A 23010-nucleotide genomic window follows, 5' to 3' on the forward strand; every position below is an offset into this window, starting at 1 on the left:
AATACAATTTTGCGAAATAATGATGGATAACAGCCACCGAAACACTCTCTTGGTTCAAAATATTATTTTTTCTGATGAGGCCAGATTCAAATTAAATGGCGAGGTCAACCGTCAGAATTGTAGATACTGGGCAAAAAAAACTCCAACTGGATGCGGGAACATCATACACAATACCCGCAAAAGGTAAACCTATGGGCTGACATTGTAAGAAATAAAATCATTGGACCCTACTATTTCGAAGGTAATTTAAACGGGCCAGCATACCTTCAGTTTTTAAGTGGGTATCTCGTACCTACTTTAGTTAATTTATTCCCCAGTACAATTAATCTTGGAGGTTTTGATAAAAGTTTATGGTTTCAACAGGATGGTGCGCCTCCGCATTATGCTTTAGATGTTCGAAGGTACCTAAACGAAATTTTTCGGAACAGGTGGATTGGAAGACGTGGACATATTGAATGGCCAGCAAGGTCGCCAGACCTCAATCCTTTGGATTATTTTATGTGGGGTCATTTAAAGAATGTTGTTTATAAAACGAAACCTGCAAATATTAGAGACTTAAAAACAAGAATTCGTAAAGAAATAAACAATATTTCTCAAGAAAACATAAACAAGGTTCTACAAGAATTTGTACAAGATTTGAGTTACTGTCAAATACAAGAAGGGCTTCAACTCGAACATTTAAGATTAAGTCATGTATTAATTACTGAATTACTTTCAAGCTATTTATTATAATTTATTTATAATTTATTAATATTATAAATCAATAAAAATTAATTTTCTAAGCGCATATCTTTCAAATTATATCCGTTAGACCCCCCAGTATTATGCTTTTTTGGAATCAGCTTATTTTTATCGATCTAAAAATGTCCTAAAATACAGGGTGTTACTTTTAAAAAAAGAGCCACGACGTCATCACTGTAATGTGTATCACCTTGTATACTGAAATTTTATTGTGAAATGTAAAACAATAAATTTAAAAATCGACGTGTTAGATTTTTTTAAAAAGGCTTCTCATTTAGGAAATATCGAATTTATTCCATACTTTACGGACACACTGTATGTTTAATTCGTTTAATTTAACTGTAGGTTGATCCCAACGACCATGACTTTCTTAGTTCCTACTGTGAGCATTCCAGTGCTTTATTTTGTCAAAAAATTATGAACAATATAGAATATTCGAACAATGTGTGCGAGAATTTGGCAAAACCTAAATACTCAATTGTAATGGACGGAATAATGGCACTCTTATTTACAGTAAGTAGTAAATTTAAATTGTTTATATATTTGTGTACCCTAAATTAAATTTAACAGTTTTTTCTGTTTATTTAGAGTTAACTGAAAATGCAGTCTCGTCAAAAATTTTATATTCACGAGAAATTAACATGCCACACGATTATTGGGCGTGTAATACAAAACTGGATAAGAGATTTTTGTACATATTCTGAATATGTCAAAGTACAAAAGAATATATAAATATATAAGGAGTTTTCAAGCAATTAAGAGATAATAGCATTTGTACTAAATAGTTTCTTCTAATCGAACTAACAATACTAAAAAAACTTAAAGAGCGATCAGACTACGTATTTCGAAGCAACAGTAGCTCTTTGATCCATGATGGGCATATTTGGAAAAATTATTAAAAAATTAAAGAATTGGAAACATATAATATTGTTAATAAACTATTTTCTCGCAGTATTGACCATTGCTGCATCATTCAAATTGTTTGTTTCAATTAATCATAATTGCATCATCATTCTACAATCGTATCTTCTTCTTCAAGTGCCATCTCCGCGGCGGAGGTCGGCAATCATCATAGGTATTCGGACTTTTGAGACGGCTGCTTTGAAAAGTTCACTTGATGTACATCCATACCACTCTGTCAGGTTGCGCAGCCATGACATTCTACGCCTCCCTATACTTCTCTTTCCTTGGATCTTTCCCTGCATAATCAGTTGGAGCAAGGTGTATTTCTCTCCACGTGTAATATGTCCAAGATATTTCAATTTTCTTGTTTTAATTATATTTAAAACTTCTATTTCTTTACACAACCGTATAGTAGAACCTTAACCTTTCCAATTATATTTGGCTAGTACAGCTAGCGAAGTTTCTGCATTCCAATTAATCACCATTTTCGTGTAACAGGTAATACCACGTAAGATTTGTGAAAAGTCAAAGACTGTCATGGCTGGGACATGTTCAGTGACAAGAAGACACGATAACAACAAAGATGTTACAGTGGAAGCTGGTAGGAAGGCGGAAAAAAGGAAGGCCAGGACAAATTGGTTGGATGACGTGGAAGACGACCTGAAAACCATGAATATAAGACAATGGAGGAGAAAGGCCCAAGAGAGATCTGGATGGAAGGACATAGCCAGAGAGGCAAAGACCCATTCAGTATTATGATGCCAAAATAAGAAGAAGAAGAAGAAGAAGGTAACACCACATTCCAGTACGCCACTCTTCCGGAATTTGTTTTTAAATTTCAGACTTACTAATATTCTGGTATTCTGTTTATTCTGGTATATTCTGGTATATCTAATATTCTAATATTTGGTTAGTAAGACTACTGCCCTCACAATAAATAAGTTCTACTAGTACATCATCACTTCCTGGAGATTTGTTATTTTTAGGTATTTTATGGCATCATGTACTTCTTGAATTAAAGGAGGTATTAATTCTTAGTCCTGAAAGTGTTGGATTGCAATTTTCTACTTCAGTGGAAAGTAGTCCTTTATAATGTTACACTCACCTATCGAAGGCGTCTTATTTTTTATTAAGTACATTAAAGTACTTCTAGTACTTCAACTTAAAGTAGTGAAGTACTACTAATAGAAGAGATGATTAAAAGAAGAAGAGAAAAGTAGGAGAATCAAAGAATCACGGGAAAGCCGAAATCACAGAGAAAGATATAATTGAAGTACTAAAGAAAGCCAAAAACAACAAAGCACCAGGATTATTGAACATAAAAATGGAACTGCTAATATATGGAGGCGCAAGGATAATATCATTCGTACGAGTGTTGTTCAATGAAATCCAAGCAGAGAAGAAAGGAGTGGTATCTATCATACATATCCTCATCTATCGTAGATAGAGACCTTAGAGAAGGTGACTTCGAAAATAGAATGCTGTGGAGGACGAAAACGGCGAACTCCTAATGGGAAAAATGAAAGAAGTAGAAGTACTTCTTTCTCCTTCTATTTCGTTGTTTTTACCGAGTTCTTCTTCGCTGCACAAGTTTAGAGTCATTATTAGAGAGTCATAAGTCTTTATTAGAAATCCTAAGATGCAATACCAATTACGCTACAGTTATCAGTACATTTGTGGTTAAAAATATTTTATTGAATTGAATGTTGAAACCAAAAATTTATTTTTCCCTTCAATACACAAGTGGTTAGCTAATATTTTTTATACTTTAGGCGCCGATGATAATGTACCCCCAAAATCGTTCTCATACTACCGTATACAACGACATTTCAAAATGCAGCTTTTACGAAGACACAAACATTAGAATTGGTCTTGCCCATTTACGAGCAGGAGAAGGATACAACACGTTCTTTTTTTCTAAATCTGCACCGTTTGAGCCTTCTTTTTCTTTTATTGTCTTGCGCCTTCAGGAGAGTGGTATTATTGAGTATTGGTAAATATACATTTTATTTTTTTTTTTTTTGTAGTATATTAGTATATATTTTGCACAAACTAATAAAAACAGTGTAGAAATTTAAATTTTTAAAGTAGTCATTTGGTCCCCTGGTGCAGATCCTATATCCTATATTTGTGTTTAGTTTAAGATATCTGAGCCTGTTATCCGTATCAAAAAAAAAAAATTTTGTTACGTTTCAGTTATCTAAGAGTTTCGACAAAGAACCGTTGAAGGTATTGATGGTATTAATAGATAAATGCTCTGCGGTTATAGACAATATATTCGTCTGTTTTCTTTGCATTTTCTCAAAATTTGTATGTGGCTTTGTCAACTTTGCCCATTTTACAGAAATGATCTCTGTAACGAAGGCCAGCGCTAGCGCTAGCCGTCTACCTGTCGATATGTCATTTCTCCATATGTCTGCACTCTCACCAGATGCTCACCACTACCATTAATGCGCGCTGGAGATGGAACATCAGCAGCGACATAAAACAATGTCCACCGCAATAGAGATTGAAGGTCGAACCGGAGAACTGATCTGGTAAGAGCTCCAACCCGGGCCTTTGAGTATTAATTATAACCAAAGTATTGATTGGTATTTCCGATGTTTGGATACTGACCAATAAATTGATTTTTTATTTCTACTTTTCTAGCACGTCAATATTTATTTATTCGCAGGTGTCAACAGCGGACCATAGCCCCGACGATTTATTCGTTAGGATTCATATTTTTATTTATATTAAAATTATGTTTTACTGGTGTCTAATAGCGCTACCCGTCACAAATTGGAATCGATTACTACTCAATACGAACAAGGAACGGAAAGCGACCAATCAATACTTGGTCGCCGACGGGTAGCAAGGTTTAACCTTTGATCAATACTTTAAGATCCGCGTTAGGAGCTCTTACCAGATCAGTACTCCAGCTTGAACTCCCAGAGCAGTTGGTCTTTGTTCAATATCCAAAGACCAGGGTTGAAGTTCTGACCAGATCAGTTCTCCAGTACGAACTCGATTCTTTGTTAATAATCTGAGCGTTAATGCCTTGCTTTTGACAGGTGCGAGCAACGTTAGTTGCAAGTGGGTATTTTTTGAAGTGGTATGCGGCTATAGAGCGGGGGCTTTGATAGTGGTGGTGTAGAAAAGAAGCGTTATAGGGGAGAATATAGCCTAGCTAACCAAGCCATGAGCAGAAGGTACCTCCAGTGTTACCAGCCAAACTAGGAACGGCTCTGAATTAGCGTTTTTGGCGTGCACTTAGTTTATCTGCAATATTAGAGGGGGTTTGCTTCGAAGTAATACTCATCAGGAAGTTCGCTAGCAGTTAGGTAAAGAAGCTTGGCTAGAGCAAATGGAACTTTTGTTTGGGGGAGTCTGTTGAGTATATGCCCTTGGCGGTGGCAAGGAGTCCTTAGAATTTGCTTGGCTCCATTGTTGAAAGACGTATGTTTTGCTGAGGGTTCGGACTCTATCCTTTATTGATGGAATATTTACAATTTGGTGAATACGTGCTGGCGGATAATATGCACGTTTCCTTATGCACTTTATAAAGATTTTTCTTTCTGTTGCCACAATGGCTTTGGTTTGGCGATGGTTTAGTGTTTTAGTAGTTTTGTTTGGGGGAGATCTTAGATGGTCAGAGCACAGTCAGAAGAGAAACGGAGCAAATAGAAAAATTGTGTAAATAATAGGTCAGTGTGATATACAATAAAAAAAGGACTTTTAACCACACTCGTAACGATATCATAACTAATTTGATTCTTTCAACATTTTGTTCAGCTTCAGCTTCAAGAGATCTTCTTTTTGAGTACAAGTCATAATAAGTATTGATAATTTGTGTATGAACATTAGAGAATTTTTAAGTTTAAAAATACGTATTAAAGCGTAGGTTATATGTTTGGTTTAATTATAAAGTTATTTGATTTAGTAATTTGTTAATAAAGTAATATTTAAAAATTGTTTGATAATTTATTATCACAAATTTATTTATTTTCAGTTATTTTCCCATTGAGCATCTTTCCCTCAAAGGCAATAATATAAATATTACTTTGAAGCCACGTAGAAAAATTAACGATAAAAAATAGCCCTGAGATTAAAAATTGATTAAGAGAAATTTATTTACTTTGCAAAATTAAGCCTTAAATTAAATAGGTAAAAGACATTCATGACAACACATTCATGATTTCCTTAAATTAAAGTTTAAAAAACATCATTAGGGTCATTATTTGCAATTCATAATAACAGTTATTTTACTGTTATATATACTTATGTTAATCAGTTATGTAACTATATACACAATTTTTCTATTGGCTCCTTTTCTCTTCCGACTGTGCTCTGAACACCTACTGCTCGTAATCTTGGATGCTTCACACACCCTTGTTCTCCTCAGCTAGTGAAAGTTTCTCACACACACTAACGCCGCTACAGTTTCTACAAAACACCTCCTGGATAAACACCTATCCCACAGGAACACACTCTCTTACTAATCGCAAGGACTTTCACTTCACCGATTAGCACTACATATATCCTACACCTGTTTTTCTTACTACAGGCTGTAAATTCCGCTTTGAACTGCTACCACTCCTTCTTGGAACCAGCTTCTTCAGAACTTCAGAACACAGTAAAATCTCCTCCGGCATCGCAAAATCGGCTTCGCGTCGTTTCCCTCTACCTTCCGCTTCTACCAATCAGATTCCAGCATCATACACTCCACACCTTAAATTCCAACCAATCATATTCAATAATATCTCAATAAATAAACTCGCTGTCGTTATGACCTTATATCATTTGGTATTTCCTATTTCATGAATAATTCCTTTCTTTTTGTTTATAAGTCTCGATATAGCAATATAATTAAACATCAAGATTATTATCTACCCTCATCTTTTAATAAAAGCTTTCTCCTTACTTTCAAAATTCTGTGTACAAAATATATCTATTTTGTGTTCAAAGAATTCCTATACCTGTTACTTTGACATAATTGTTTATTAAAAACCGACTATTGCTATCATATCGATATCTATCTGCTTTATCATAGCTTAGTCGATGAGTTTATTGGTCGATGAAATTAAATTTATATTATGATATTTTTCTTTAAAGATAATCACGTTGTAGATTATAAAGCCAAAGAAGATCACCTACTTCATAGCTTTCATTCTTGCATCGAAAATCATATTGATCTTTCATTCGGTTCATCCTTTTGACAATTCCATCTGATTAAGGATGCAGGGGTGTCGTTCTGGTCATATTGACACCAATCAATTTACAAACGTTTTGGAAAAGGGTTGACTCGAAATTTCGCCCTTGGTCGGAGCAGATCTCCAAGGGAACACCAAATCGGCTAAAGAATTCTTTAACAAGTACCTCTGCAATGGTAGCAGCTTCTTAATTTGGTATCGCATAGGCCTCAGTCCATTTCGTAAAATAATCCATGGCTACCAGGATATATTTATTTCCATCATTCGTCTCTGGAAGTGGACCTGCAATGTCAATTGCTACTCTTTCCATAGGACTAAAAACATTGTACTGTTTTATCGGTGCCCTCTTTTTATCAACTGGACCATTACTGGTTGCACACAGTTCACATTTCCGGCACCATCTTCTTACATCATCTTTACAGTTCACCCAATAGAACCGTTCTCGAACCTTTTGCAAAGTCTTCGTAATACCAAAGTGTCCACCTGATGGACCGTCATGTAACTGACGCAATACTTCTGACACTTTATTTTTAGGTACAATCAACTGAAGCTTAGTTTTTGTACCATCGTCGTTCTCAAAAGTTCTATACAGAAGATCATCTTTTAGCACTAGGCAATTCTATTGGCTCCAGTAACACTTGACTTCGGGACTACATGCACTAATGTCTTGCCATGAAGGTCTTTCACTTCGACGCATCCAATCCAATATTTTTTTATACATGGATCATCTGCTTGAGCGTCTTGTAGCTGTTGAGGCTGCCATTGATCATTAATGACGGTGGTTCGTCTCAAGGGGCAAATCGTTCTTCTAATTTAAGACAGTGATTACAATTTGCACTGCACGGCCCTCTCGAAAGGGCATCATCATTTAAATGAACTCTTCGAGCCCTGTGTTCGATCTCGTAATCATATTCGTGTAATCGTTTTAACCATCTTGCCATCTGGCCCTCTGGATTACGAAATTGTAACTTCTAATTTCGTGTTTATCTCTTGGTACTGGCCAATCCTTGATTGCTGCAAGTTTTTCAGGATCAGCTGTTACACCATTACTTGCTACAATATGTCCCAAGTACTTCACTTCTCGTCGAAACAAGTGACATTTCTTCGGACTTATTATATTACTTATTATATAGGATCTATATATATAATAATATATATAGTTAATCTGCAAATTTTTTCTCAAAATCCTTGTTTAAAATTGAATACATCCAAAACTCAGGGTATCATATCCATAGGAAAATATTTTTAAAGAATTATGTAAATCGAATTATCTTAGAAAATGATAATTTAATTTTTAGCAAAAAGATTAAAATCCTAGGGGTTTGATTAGAAGAAGATTTAAGGTTTATATATTATATATCACGTAAGTATTTGTTTACAAAGAGCTTACACCGTATTAGAATTACTGTATCAAAGCCGCAATTTATTAAATAGGACCACCAGTTATTATTATGGAATGATCTGGTTTTATCAAAATTGAATTATTGTAACGTGCTTTACAATGCGTGTCTCGCTGAATTTGATTTATACAGGAATTGCAAAATTCTTGTTTGCGTTTGATTTTTGGCATCAGGAAATTTCAAAGGATAAGTCATGTCTTTACCGTAGTCAAGTGGCTAAATATAAAAAATCGTTGAAAACTACATGCTTTTTATTTTTATTATACTCTATATAGGTACTATATAAATCATTCAAGGAAGAGTTTCACCATGTCTGTACAATCAAATAACTTACAGGACTGATGTTCATAATCTTAATCTTAGGCAAAGAATACCCTCACTTAACCTAAACATACAACATATTTTTAGACGTTCATTTTCGTATTTAATTGCTTGCAATATAACAGTTTGTCCTACAATATTAAAAATTTGTCTAGTGTTACGTTCAAGAGATTAATTTATGAGCAGTCGTTAGCTGAACAGTAATTTAAAAATTCAATAGTTTATAATTTATAAAACTATGTAATATTTTTATAATCCATTGTAAAATACGTATTTCATTCTTTAAATATAGTCTGTCTATCCTATCTTCGAGGAGTTAGGTGGAAGAGCAGTTGCAAGTATGCCGCTATTACAAAGTGGTATGCAAACTGAATCTCGCCCTACTGATATAATATTTTATTATAAAGGAAAATTAATTTGTTCGTTGATAAAGACATTTAGTATATCATTATTATTATTATTACATCGTTACTCGGGTCAAGTTCGCCGGAGTAAACCACACACAACTTCTAAACTCTACTTACGTTTTAAGATACTAATGATACCAAAGCTGCTTTTAAACACGAAATATATAACACATAATTTCTGCTGACTCTACAGAGAGGTTTTGATGAATGTTTACTCACGTTTTGTTTATTTGACAAATTCCCGTCAAATCAAGCGATGCTTGATATGAGAGGAATATTGTGTCAAAGTTTCTAGCAATAAAAAAAATATACCTAATACAAAGAACCTCAGAAAACATCGTTCTATAACACTAATGTCTCATACTAGACAAGCCCTTTTTAAAAATAAATCACAATATATTCTATATAAAATTATTCTAAAGATATCGATAGTCTGCATTATCTTGAATTCAGCTTCTTTGGTATTCATATAAATGTCGATTATAACATTTTTCTGAGGATAATTCCTGTGGCATAAATTTTCTTGAATATTCTCATAAACATATTCAGGTTGTTGTCATTGAATAGTTTTAACAACTCACTTCGTATTTGGTCCCTACTAATTTTAGCACCAACTTTATAGGATCATCAGCAAGTATTAGATATTAATCAGTCATTCTTCTTCTTCTTCTTTTTGGCTTTTATTCTTCTGAATAATCAGCCAGTACATTTGTTTTGTTAATTTTTGGGTCACTGTCGTGAGTCTGAGAATATCTCATGCCCTATTATCAATTACCATTGACATATAGACATGTTTTCTACATATCTACATTTTATTTATGTTTTCTATTTTCTTATAGTTGGTTTAAATGTTAATATTGGATAGGTTATTATTAAGGTTATAATTTTATATGGTTGATCTGTAGGAATCTGATAAGAATTTTGATAATTTTACGGTTAATCTCGCATAGAAGCATTGGTATGTTAATTGGGGTTTTAATATTAATTTTGATCAGCTCCTGATAGACATCATAATCTTTTATTTTGTTTATTGGGCATTCCCAAAATATGTGTTCTAGTGTATCCATTTGCCCACATTCACAGTATGGGTTATCGCGAATGTTGATTTTATATAAATGTACTCCTGTCAGGCAATGACCACTCCTCATTCTAATAATGGTAGTAATATTGGGATTGTGTCAAACCATGGTTTATTAGGAAAAAAATTTTGTATGTTGTTATACCACTTGCCTTTATATTGAAAAGAATTTAACCAATTATTTTGATGCATAGAACATATTTTATTTTTTAATAATGGCATGATATCCAAGTTACTTAATCGAATTTTAGCAGGAATATTTAATTCAGCCCCAATCTTTGCCAGTTTGTCAGCTATTTCATTTCCCTTGATATCATTATGTCCAGGAATCCAACATAATATAATATCTTTCCCATATTTATTTAAATAGTATAGTTTCTTTTTAACTTGCAAGACTCTGTAATCTTTTGTTGCAGTTATCATATTGTTATTAATGTTGTCTATAGCGCTCTTTGAGTCCGTAAATATTATAGCTTTATCAAAACTTTTTTCCTTACAAATCATTAGACCCTTTTGAATAGCTATTATTTCTGCTGTACAAATATTAATAAGTGAAGGAATTTTTTCAGAAAAGGAATAATTTATACTAGGTATGTGTATTCCTATGCCCGTTTTGGCTTCCTCAAGGTTTTGATTTTTTTGGTTTTTTGAAGCATCTGTAAATATTTGTATGTAATTATAGTAATACGAATTTACAAAATTGTAATATTCCCAAAGGTTATGGGAACTATTTTTTTTTTAATAATGTTTTTATAATTGGTACATTATAAGTGTAGATATCATATTCATTTGAGTAGCAGGCATGTCACTTGTGTTCATTGATGGTAAAAACTTTTTAACTTCTGTTAGAGCGTCAATCAATGTTGGATTTTTTCCCTTCCAATATCCTTGTTGATAACCATGATATTTTTTGTCTAGAAGCATATTTAATAATGAGTGATTTGGAGTTGTGCTAATCTTTGCTATGTATTTCGTGGCAATCCATTTAAATCTATGGTGTACATCGATACTAATCGATATTAATCAGTCATACGTAATCGTAGGTTAACAGCTCATAACTAATACCATCTTAAGAATAGATAGAAGTGTATAACGCGACGCGATGCAATAATGTGGATAAAAATGGGTCTGCGATGAAGAAGTTAACCTTGAATAAGTTATGTAATAACAACATTTGTTAAACGTAAAAAATTTCCTTTGAGCCTACAATCTCCTACTTATACCATGTATTGTGAGGTTCTAAGGTTAGCACACTGAACCGTAATAAATCATTTTAAGTCTAAACTGTAGAGACCCAAGAAGGAAATAATATTTTTAGCTCAGAAATATAAAAAAAATGTGTTACATTAAAGACTTGTCCACCATATTTCAAAGATCTTAAAATAGCACACTGCAATTAGTTTGAAGAATACAGTCAACCACCAACGTATGGCTAAGCACAAAACATAACAATAATAAGATTAGTTATTAGTAGATTATGTTCTTGGCATCATTTTATTGGTCCTACTATTAACCAGTACCTACTTACATTTGCCGATTTTTGTTTAACATAATCTACTATTAACCAGTACTTACATTCGCCGATTTGTTTTAAAATCATCTATGCCTACAGTTATATTTGTCTATTTTGTAAGGTCTAATGTAAATTTAATTATTCATAGGTAAACTATAATTGTACCAATATAATTCTTTCTGATATCGATAAAATCTTGTTAGCAATTTATATCTTTTCACTAACTATACTAGGGATAGTTGGGAAAAGACCAAACTTTTATGACTATTCTGTATTATTACTTCCATTTAGAATTATGTCTAAATTTATTTACTCTCTTTCAGGACAAAAGAAGAAGCTGAACTTTCTAGCAAATACCTCCAAACCACATTGTTTGTATATAATCCAACAGCTCTAGCATTGGAAAAATTAAAGTTTATTTTTTACGTGTGGTTTGTAGGATTGCTAATTGCATTGCTTGTATTTATAGAAGAGAATAGAAGATATTACGGAATGAAGAGGATTCGAAAAGAAATTCGAAAGAAACTTAGGACCATGTTTAGAGAATTGTATCATAAACTATGAAATGTTTATATTGATAAAATTTTCTTCTTGTTAAAATTAAGAAAACTAAAAATACACCTAAGTGATGCAGTAAATCCAAATTCATTTAGCAACTTTTCAATAAATTCCTTTATTAAGAAGTTAATTATGCATTAAGTCGTAAATATTATTGTTAATTATAAGTCTATCAAATTGTCACTGTCATACATGCCAAAGTTTGATAACGTGATGAATAGCTTCGCTATTCCCAGTCCGAACTGTCTAGTGAATTTAGTAATTATTTTTTTGCGAAATTAGTTACTTTTTGACAGACTAAAAGTGTCTGGAAATTACTATACAGCCAAGCACACCTACTCATATCCAATATTAATGTAAACAAACGTAAATAAAATAGATCTTTACGAATTACCGACAATCAATATTTATTTATTTACACCATATAATGTATAATAACAAATAATAAAATTATAAGCGTCATTAATACAAATACTTACTGGAATATGTTAAATTACACCAACTGAAATATATTTTTTAAATATACACTACCCAAAATTTTATGGTTGTAGTATACACTTCTACTATTTATAATAATTCTTCTTTTTTCAATGAAGGAAGTCTGTAATAAAAGTTTATTTAAGCTGTAATACTGTGAGCTAGGAATTTTTGTGTTGTAGGTTTCCAGCTATGAATCTGTCAAAATATGGCCGAGTTGAGCGAATGGACCTTATCTATATCATTATAGTTAGTGTACGTATATCAAATATATCTTGTTGGATAATACTGTTTTATTGCCAAAACCAGCTAACTCCACTTTTTATATATTGTGAGTTGACAGTCCATCTAATTTACTTACCGTTGCACGTCATTATTATTGACCATTGAGTTAGAATCTTATAACTCGATGTTATTGACAGAGAACGAGGTTGACATAGTTGCCAAAGTAAAAAAAATCCTGAACCCATTTTAAATCAAATAGGTCACATAATTATTGCAAAAGTGGATTATATAACAAAACAAATTAATATTTAATGTAAATAAATAGAAACAAAACAAGAGTTAAAAAATAATCTTGTTAAAAACAATTTAAGCCGCTTGTATGCGTCGTATAAAGATGTAAAATGGAATACTTAAACAAAAACAACACTTTCTTCATTACTTATTAACATTAGTCAACACGTCAACACCGCAACTGTCAAATAAGTGTTACCAATTTATGCGGAAATATCACCTTCGTTCGATTACAGTTACAGTGTGTTCCGAACAAATGTTCTTCATAAAAACGCTTTGTAATGTATTTATACAAATTAAATGAAACATATTATTGTGTATTTCTTTAAACTAACATTAATAGAAATCTTTAAATATTATTTCTACGCGTATATAATAAAATAAGTCTAGTGGCTGTAATGCCAGTGTACTCGGCAAAGTGATTCTAAAAAAGAACACACCTACCGCCTATATATTTCGTGTTGGTATCATGTGACCTCACGGACTATGACATGACGTGCAACGGTAAGTAAATTAGATGAAGTATATGTGCAATATGAATAATATGCGTCATATTTCATATTTCTTGATTTTACAATTTTTATCACTCGTAAATATTCTTGTATGTTTCAATAGTTTTTTTTGTTGTTTGTTATGTTATTAGTTAGCTATGGGATCTAAAACTGAAATTAAAGAAGAGTTTGTTGAATATAGCCAAATATACATAGAGAATCAGCTAGCCACACCAACCGATTTGGCCTACTTAAAGAATGGACTAGAATATACCTCAGGTAATACAACAAATTACTACACTAATCAGTGTGATCTAATTCCGGGCATTTCGCATTTTAAGGCACTCTAACCTAACCAAATATATTTCATCAAGGCACCGCGTCACAGTGTTGCCGTATTTATTTTAGTAAAATATGTATATGAATGTTACAAATATAAAGTTACTTTTACGAAATAATAATTTGTGTTATGAGAAGCTACAAATTTTAAATAAGTATAAAACTTGCCATATTTTTTTTTGTAAAATGTATACGAAGGTGTAAAATATAAGTTACTTTTACGAAATTATAATTTGTGTTATGAGAAGCTACAAGTTTTAAATAAGTATAAAACAAATATTATATACGGTAATTTAATTAATACTATTAATTTTTTATATCATTGTAATCAATTTTATTGTATATGCATTTGATTATCTTTAATTTAACTAAAATCTATGAATTTTTATATAATTTCAATGCATTTCTACTATATACGGTAATTTAATTAATACTAATAATTTTTTATATGATTGTAATCAATTTTATTGTATATGCATTTGATTATCTTTAATTTAACTAAAATCTATGAATTTTTATATAATTTCAATGCATTTCCTATTAATTTTTATATGCATTTCTTTAATATTATTTGAGAGTATGAAAAAACTGGAGACTTGGCAACTCTGACACCATTTAAGAGTATGTTAACTGTCATATAAAAGCTTGGCTAGGTTAGAGTGCCTTAAAATGCGAAATGCCCCTAATTCCTATTTTTTATTAGATATTGCAGTAAAAGCAGGCATTCAGGAAGAGCTTATTAAAGGTGATCCAGTATATATAGAGAGTCAGGTAACCACCACTCTTGATCTCGGAGACCTTAAGAGTGAACCAGGTGAGTATAACTCAGGTAATACAAGTAATAATTATTACTAAAAAATTATAATATTACTTTAAAAAATTTGATGTAATTTATATTTTTTAAAGGTGGGAGAGTAAAAATTGAAATTAAGGAAGAGTTTATTGAAGGTGATCAAAGATATATAGAGAGTCAGCTATCCACATCTCCTGATCTGGGAGGCTTGAAGAATGAGTGTACCTCAGGTGAGATAAATAATAAAAATATGTAAGATTAACTTAGTTTTATATCTTTGTTTTTTCTATAATATTCAATACATGAAAGGGATTTCATACTTCAAAGCTTATTTTTTCTTTTTGTTTAAATGCTACTACAGATTTACATGTTTCGTAATTTGTGTGTTAGTATAATGTTTTGATTTGTGACACTTTAAGTTATTGGGCCCTAATTTTGTCTGTGTGGTGGACTTCTAATCCTCCACAAACTACATACTTTACACAGTCAGTGCAACTTATTTCATCTTTTTCACACACAATATAGGCTTTCAAAATACTTATATACTTTGTGATCTATTTCCTTTGCTTATTCTATTCATTCTATCACTTTCTTCAGCAATTCTTATTTTTGTCCATCCTGATATGGCCAAACCACTGAAATATTCAGTTGTTTCTCTAATATATTAATTGTTCTGTCTACTCCACATTGTTTTTCTGTTATTACAGGTAACATTAAAAAGCAAATTTTATTTTATATTGCATTTAAATGAGCAATGACTAGTATTGTTTCTGTAATGATTTCGTATTCACTGATTGATAAAGTACTGTAGTTATTTGTTGTTTTTGTTTCCATTGCTATTGGTTTTTATCTTTCATTTAGAATGTTTTTCAAATTACAAAAAATTATACTATGACTATAATCAAAATAACATAATGAGCAAAAGTTCATTTCTGTATTAAAAACAATTGTAATTTAACAAAACTGACAGCAACACAGGGTTGAATGCAGACAGAGAAACAGGGAAATATGGGAACGGATTTGGCATATGCTGGCAATCTCATCCAATGCTAACGAGCATAAATAAGGACTAAACTCTTAGCACTAGTGCAATCACTTCCACATGAAATTTATCAGCCTCTCCTACACCTGTCCTAACATTTGTTACTCCATTTAGCACTTTAAAGGGTGAAATCTTTAATGTTCTTCTAGTTGTATTGGGGATGCATCTTAGAGTGGTTAGATATTGTCACAGCAATAAGTGTTGTTTATCTATTGTGTTTGTTTATTGCAACATAGTATCACACACATTTATAATAATGGAAGACTCAGTTTGGGGAAGCTGCACTTTGAACCAGCTCGTGATAATGAATCAACCTAATGAATCATGCATTCAGTTGAATTAAATGCCTGATTTATGTAAGTGAGTTGTTTGACCCAGTATGACTAGTATGGTTCTTATTTTTTTTCTAGATGTTTAGATTCTTTTCTTCCTTCTTATACATTCTGGAAACCTTTTACTTTTATAATTGGTGTGATAGTAAAAAAATTATTCTCAATAAATAAATGTTTCAAGTTTCGATAAATGATGCATTAAGACCCTGGAATGTGCATGCATCTGTAGGTATAATCCAGAATTTTTTTCAGAGAAGGAATCTATTTCATTTACAAATCATATTGCTTGATTATGTATATACATAATATTATTTATGTTGATTTTAATCACAATCGAAAGTTCACATTTTATTATGAAAATAGAAAATGTAAGGTCTACTTCCAAAATTACTAATTTGATTGGGCTCTCAGCATGAGTAGATGTTTTGGAGAGAAGTTGCATGCATAAAGGATACTACTAAGCAGGCCATGGACCTGATAGAATAAATAAAGTCCCTTCGAAGTGAGCTGGACTCTTTAAACAGTTCTTTTCATGCAAGCTTTAATGAACTTGAATCTGAAATATCCAGTCTAAAACATATAAGAATGCCTTAAACAATCCAACAACGTTATGATTTTTAATATGCCTGAGTGTGGTGAGGATGACAATTTAAACAAAGCCAAGTCCCTCTTATCTGGATTAATAAACTCAGCCATTGATATTGTTGAGCCTGCACGAATTGGAAAAAAAGAACAAAAATGAATATTGTTCATACAGAATTCCTTCGTAACCATCAAGACTATCCGTCAATATTCAGAAACAGAAGAAATATTGACAGGTCATTAAAGATTTTTTATGGATCCAGGTCTCACCCCATACCAGAGAACTGTTTTAAACAGGAGAGAGGGAAAGGAAAGAGAGAGAGAGAGAAATGGTGAACAAAACTTATTTATTAAGTACTTAAATGGCACTCCTGGAATAATGCCAAAAAACTAACAAAGTCTTCAACTGGACTGTGGGTTTATTTTCAAAATGTAGGAGGTCTAAGAACTAAGCTCAACAGTTTATTTATGAATGTATCCTATTCTCATTACAGTATTATCATATTCAACAAGTCTTAGTTGACATGTAACTATGCCAATGAAGAGCTGCAGTTGTTTGACCTCAACATATATAGAACTGATCGTGCCAGGGAAATAAGTTCATCCTCAAGAGGTGGTGGAGTCCTTTTTGTAATTGATAAGAGCTTAAGCAGTAGATCTTTAATAGTTAACCAGACAATAGAACAATTTTGTCTTGGTGACTAAAGGTGCAAATCAGTTTATTATAGGAACAGCATATTTTCCCCCAGAGTCGACACTTGACAAATATTCTATATTTTTTGAAACATTGGAACAAATAGCGGAAGGTTATCCATCTGGGCACTATTATTTGACTGCTGACTTCAATATACCAAACTAAATAGTTTTCAAATGATATGTGCTCTACAACAATTGCTCTATCAGCTGCCCCAGTATCTGACGTTAAAGTCCTGCAGGCTGTGTCTGGTATGTGTGTATACCACAATTTGTTTCAGTCAAACACTATTGTGAATGCTACTGGTAATATTTTCGAGTTGTTGCTGGTTTATGATGCTGATATAACTGTGTCCAGGGCAGATGAAGTTCTTTTGAGGGAGAGTATGTATCACCCATTCCTGGAATTTGAGATAAAGATGACCAAAAGGACCCCCAATGATAGTGGTTTAGTTAGTGATGGTTTCAATAAGAACTTTAAGTCGGCTGACTATGTGAAAATAACTTATTTTTTTGTCACAGTTTTGTCGGGATAATTTATTTTTAGGAAAAGCACTATCAAATTGTAAATATTTTTATGATATAGTTTACTTAGCTGTAGAATTATTTATCCCCTTAAAGGGTATTTAAAACTTAGGTTCTCTTCAGAGTTGAAGGACCTAATAATTGAGAAAAAGTAAGCTCACAAAAAATATCTTTATCTAAATCACTTCTGGATTATTGGACTTTTTCTCAGCTGAGGGTCAACTGTAAATTGTTAAAAGCTGAGGGTTTCAGAAATAATATTTATTTAACAGAATTATCACTAGGAAATAATTTGAAGGGATTTTGGTCGTTTGTGAATTCACGGAGGGGAAAGCCCTCCATGCCCGCTGTGTTGAGGTATAGTGGTGTTGAATCCAGACACGGACCAGATATTGTAAATCTTTTTGCAGATTATTTTTCTACTTCTATTCCACTCAAATGTGTGACATACCCAGTGATTCACCTTCACTTGGTCTTACTAACTTGACTGATTTCAATATAAGTATATCTGATATTTATTTAAAATTATCAGAACTGGATGCGAATAAGGGTCCTGGTCCTGGTGGATTCCCTCTCATCTTTCTTAAGAATTGTTGTTTTATATTATCCAGACCTTTGTTTCACATTTTTAATCTATCCTGAAATATGGGTGAATTTCCAGAATGCAGGAAAAATAGTCTTTAAACGCCCATTTTTAAAGCGGGAGATAATTCATTGGTGAATAATTACAGCCCTATTATTATAATTAGTGTAATACCAAAGATATTTGAATGATTTGTAAGTGACTATCTTGAAGCCTCGCTTGAAAAACAGCTACTAGACCAACAATAGACCAGATCAACCAAATGTAACATACTAGTGTTTGTGGACTTACTGAAGAAGCCTTGGAGAGGGGCTGTAGGGTACATTCCCTACACTGAATTCTCAGAGGCATTTGCTCGGGTAAACCAAAATATTTTAATATTTAAACCCTAAAAAATTGGGTGTTGATGGTCCACTTCTTGGATAGCTGAGAACATACTTGATTGACTGAGTTCAAATGTTCATAACAGGGATTTTGTTTCCAGTGAGATTAAGGTTAATTAAGGAGTATCCCAGGGTTCTCATTTGGGGCCCGTGTTATTTAAGATATTCATCAATGATATACATCACTGATTCCAGCACAGTTCACCTCTTCTTTTTGCGATGATGTCAATAATTTCCAAGCCATTACAAAACCGAAGCAGTGAACGAATTTGTATATATGGGAGCGCTCGTTAACATTGTAAATAATACTACCGCAGAATTTATATGGTCAACAGATGCTATTTTGGGCTCAGTCTCCTTCTTAAATCCTCAATTATATTGAGAAATATAAAAATAAAACTCTACATAACAATAATACGCCCAGTCCTAACATATGGTTCAGAAACCTGGATTATAACAAAAAGTAATGAAAACCTGTTAGGATGTTTCGAAAGAAAAGTGCTAAGGCGAATCTATGAAGCGGTGAATGACAGTGGAGTGTGGAGAAGACGATACAACTTCGAACTTTATAGAATATACAAGGAACCAGATATCGTAAAACATATTAAGATAGGACGTCTGAGGTGGATAGGACATGTAATGCGGATGGAACAAAATGACCCAGCTAGAAAAACGCTCCTTGATAGACCCATTGGTCAGAGAAGAAGAGAAACGCCCAGAACAAGGTTCCTTGATAACATCGATGAAGACATGAAAAATGTGGGAATACGTGCTTGGCGGAGAAAGGCGATTGATAGGGACGACCGGAGAGAAATTCTTGAGGAGCCTAGGACCCACGCAGGGTTGTAAAGCCAGAATGATGACAAAACAGTCGTAGACATTCAGGTTACCAATTAGTATTAAGCTATAAACAATAAGATTTAATGGAGGAATAAACATAGCAAGCTCAATCTGGGACTATATTTATATACTTTACTATATTTATTGTATGTATTCCTTTGTTTCACATTTCCAGTAAAATATTTATACTTGGTTTGTATTTTAGGTTTTCCCCAGGAGGAGAAAAAAGTGGAAACTTTATCTGCAGATTCATCTCATAAAGAAAAATGCACGGGTCGACACAAGCAATTTTCTGACACAAACTTTAAACAGTTAATGGTAGATACTAAAGAAAAACTTGACGAGAGTGAACTTTGTTTCAATCAATTTTGGCACAAAGATTCTTTAACTAAACAAATGAAAGCTCACACTGAAGAAAACCCTTATAAGTGTGAAACTTGTTTAAAGCAGTTTACTACTACAAGTAATTTGAAAAGCCATTTGAGAACGCACACTGGAGAAAAGCCTTTCATGTGTCAAATTTGTTTTAAGCAGTTTAGTGAAGCAGGTAGTTTGAAAAAACATATAAGAGTGCATACTGGCGAAAAACCTTACGAGTGTGAAATTTGTCTTAAGAAGTTTACTCAAGCAAATCATTTGAAAATTCATTTGAAAGTACACACTGGAGAAAAGCCTTACAAGTGTGAAATTTGTTATAAGGACTTTGGTACAGCATATCTGTTGAAACAACATATAGCAACACACACTGGAGAAAAACCTCACAGTTGTGAAATTTGTTTTAAGCAATTTACTGAAGCAGGAACTTTAAAAAGTCATTTGAGAATACACACTGGAGAAAAACCTTACAAGTGTGAAATTTGCTTTAAACAGTTTACCCAAGCAATTCATTTGAAAATTCATTTGAAAGTACACACTGGAGAAAAGCCTTACAAGTGTGAAATTTGTTGTAAGCAGTTTACTCGATCGTATGATTTAAAAATTCATTTGAGCGTGCACACCGGAGAAAAGTCTCACAAGTGTGAAATTTGTTTTAAGCAGTTTAGTGAAGCAGGTAGTTTGAGAAAACATTTAAGAGTGCATACTGGCGAAAAACCTTACAAGTGTGAAATTTGCTTTAAGCAGTTTACTCAGAAATGTACTTTAAATGAACATGAAAAAATTCACACTGGAGACAAACCTTACCAGTGTGAAATTTGTTTGAACCAGTTTACTACTACAAGTCGGTTAAAAAAGCATTTGAGAACGCACGAAAAGCCTTACAAGTGTGGAACTTGTTTAAAGCAATTTACTTCTACAAGTAATTTGAAAAATCATTTGAGAACGCACACTGGAGAAAAGCCTTACATGTGTCATATTTGTTTTAAGCAGTTTAGTGAAGCAGGTAGTTTGAAAAAACATATAAGAGCGCATACTGGCGAAAAACCTTACGAGTGTGAAATTTGTTATAAGCAGTTTACTCGATCGTATGATTTAAAAATCCATTTGAGAGTGCACACTGGAGAAAAGCCTTACAAGTGTGAAATTTGTTTGAAACTGTTTACTACTACACACCAGTTAAAAAAACATTTGGGGGATTGCAATCTAGAAAAGTCTTACAAGTGTGATAATTCTTTTAAACAGTTGGAAACAACGTGTGATTTGAAATAAGATGCAAAAACGCCCGTTGTGCTAAAAGCTTAAATTATTTTTGTTCACGTCTTAATTCTTGTAATTACCATTATTACTTCAATCAAATTACTTTTTGTATATTCGGTCCTTTGTAGTAACCTATTTCACTTTTGCTCTCTTAATTTTATCGGTGTTAAATGACTAGAAAAGGGGAAACCACTGACAAACGTTAACTCACGATCCTCAAGGATATACTCGAGAGGTTACCACAGAAAATATCCCTGCCTTCCAATTCAGCTTTCGAGGTCATTTTACAAACACCACGTTGTCTGAAATCGTCACACATCTCACACAAAATGTAAATGACAAAAAATTCGCCCTTGACATCCACATAAAAGAGGTAATTTGAAAATACATTTGAGAGTGCACACTGGAAAAAACCATACAAGTGTAAAATTTGTTTTAAACAGTTTTCTGAAGTCTAGTTTGTTCAAAGAATATTAAGTTTATTTGTAATTTATATGTATCTTACCCTTATCAAAAAATATTTTTTTAGTTAAAGTCTGTAAAAATAAAGTTCTTTACTGTGTATAATTGTTGGAGTTTAAAGAGAATTTCAAAATAATCAAAATTTGTATTATAAAAACAATAAATACATTTCACCAATAAACGTTTTTCATTAGATACTTAAATATTCCATTCCAAAAGCTATGATTTATTAAAATACTCGAAAAATCTAAAATTTTATTGGTACAAAAACTGTTTTAACCATAGTGTTTAAAGGATCAATAGCGTTGTAACATTATATTAAGCGTTTTGTGCAGTGCAGATATATCCAGTAATTATTAACCAGAGGCAACTAGGAAGTTTTTTATATATTGTTTGCTGAATTATGTACAAAAAAATCAAATGCTTACGTGAAAAATTTATATCATAGCTCTTCTTGCTTCAATTCGTTAGATGTAGCGAGTGAATGTAATAGCGCCAACGAGCTGGTCATAGGCGTGCGGCTATTTAAAAAATTATCAAGATTTTAGAACGATAAAAATTATGTTCTTATTTTATAGATGCTTTAGATGAAGAAAACTACTCCTTGTTAAATATATTTTTAATATTGTTAATACACGTGAAAAATTTATATCATAGCTCTTCTTGCTTCAATTCGTTAGATGTAGCGAGTGAATGTAATAGCGCCAACGAGCTGGTCATAGGCGTGCGGCTATTTAAAAAATTATCAAGATTTTAGAACGATAAAAATTATTTTCTTATTTTATAGATGCTTTAGATGAAGAAAACTACTCCTTGTTAAATATATTTTTAATATTGTTAATTGAAACGGATAAAGGGAAAAACCCTTTATCCGTTTCAATTAACAATCTTGTATATAATCTAATCTGAGTCATCTTCAGATTCATCAGTAGTATATTCGCTTAAATCCACAACAATTGGTTCCATGGTAATTTCAATGGAGTTGAATATATGAATCATATTCTGCTCTTCTTTCACTACATGTTCCATACATTTCATCCACGACTGTGAGGTCACATATTTTTAACATCATTTAATTTGAAAGTACCATAATAATTTTAATTATTTACTTAGCGGGCTACCACATAACGTCTTTTTATTTGTATAATATGCAAATGTTTCAAATTTTAATAAAAATTAAGATCACAAAAGTTAACATAGTTTA

The 23010-nt window shown here is 32.4% G+C and overlaps 2 protein-coding genes across 7 annotated transcripts; both read left to right on the plus strand.

The window, feature by feature from the left end:
* The first annotated feature begins 1092 nt into the window (after nt 1-1092).
* LOC140438572 (uncharacterized) lies at nt 1093-12221 on the plus strand. Its single transcript, XM_072528235.1, has 3 exons — nt 1093-1254; nt 3417-3637; nt 11879-12221. The coding sequence occupies exons 1-3, from the start codon at nt 1159-1161 to the stop codon at nt 12117-12119; spliced, it is 558 nt and encodes a 185-aa protein (XP_072384336.1). The 5' UTR covers nt 1093-1158; the 3' UTR covers nt 12120-12221.
* A 1419-nt stretch (nt 12222-13640) lies between these two features.
* On the plus strand, nt 13641-21974 carry LOC140447747 (uncharacterized). Of its 6 annotated transcripts, none has more exons than XM_072540583.1 (4): nt 13641-13876; nt 14640-14765; nt 14843-14959; nt 19915-21974. In XM_072540583.1, exons 1-4 carry the CDS (start codon nt 13756-13758, stop codon nt 21354-21356), a joined length of 1806 nt encoding a protein of 601 aa, XP_072396684.1. In that variant the 5' UTR covers nt 13641-13755; the 3' UTR covers nt 21357-21974. The 6 variants fall into 6 exon arrangements, with proteins under 6 accessions (XP_072396684.1, XP_072396700.1, XP_072396692.1 ...); XM_072540599.1 differs by having other exon boundaries at nt 14640-14750; XM_072540591.1 differs by having other exon boundaries at nt 14649-14765.
* The last annotated feature ends 1036 nt before the right edge of the window (nt 21975-23010 follow it).

The sequence above is a fragment of the Diabrotica undecimpunctata genome, chromosome 1, assembly GCF_040954645.1.
Source record: "Diabrotica undecimpunctata isolate CICGRU chromosome 1, icDiaUnde3, whole genome shotgun sequence".
In the NCBI taxonomy this organism is placed as follows: Eukaryota; Metazoa; Arthropoda; class Insecta; order Coleoptera; family Chrysomelidae; genus Diabrotica; species Diabrotica undecimpunctata.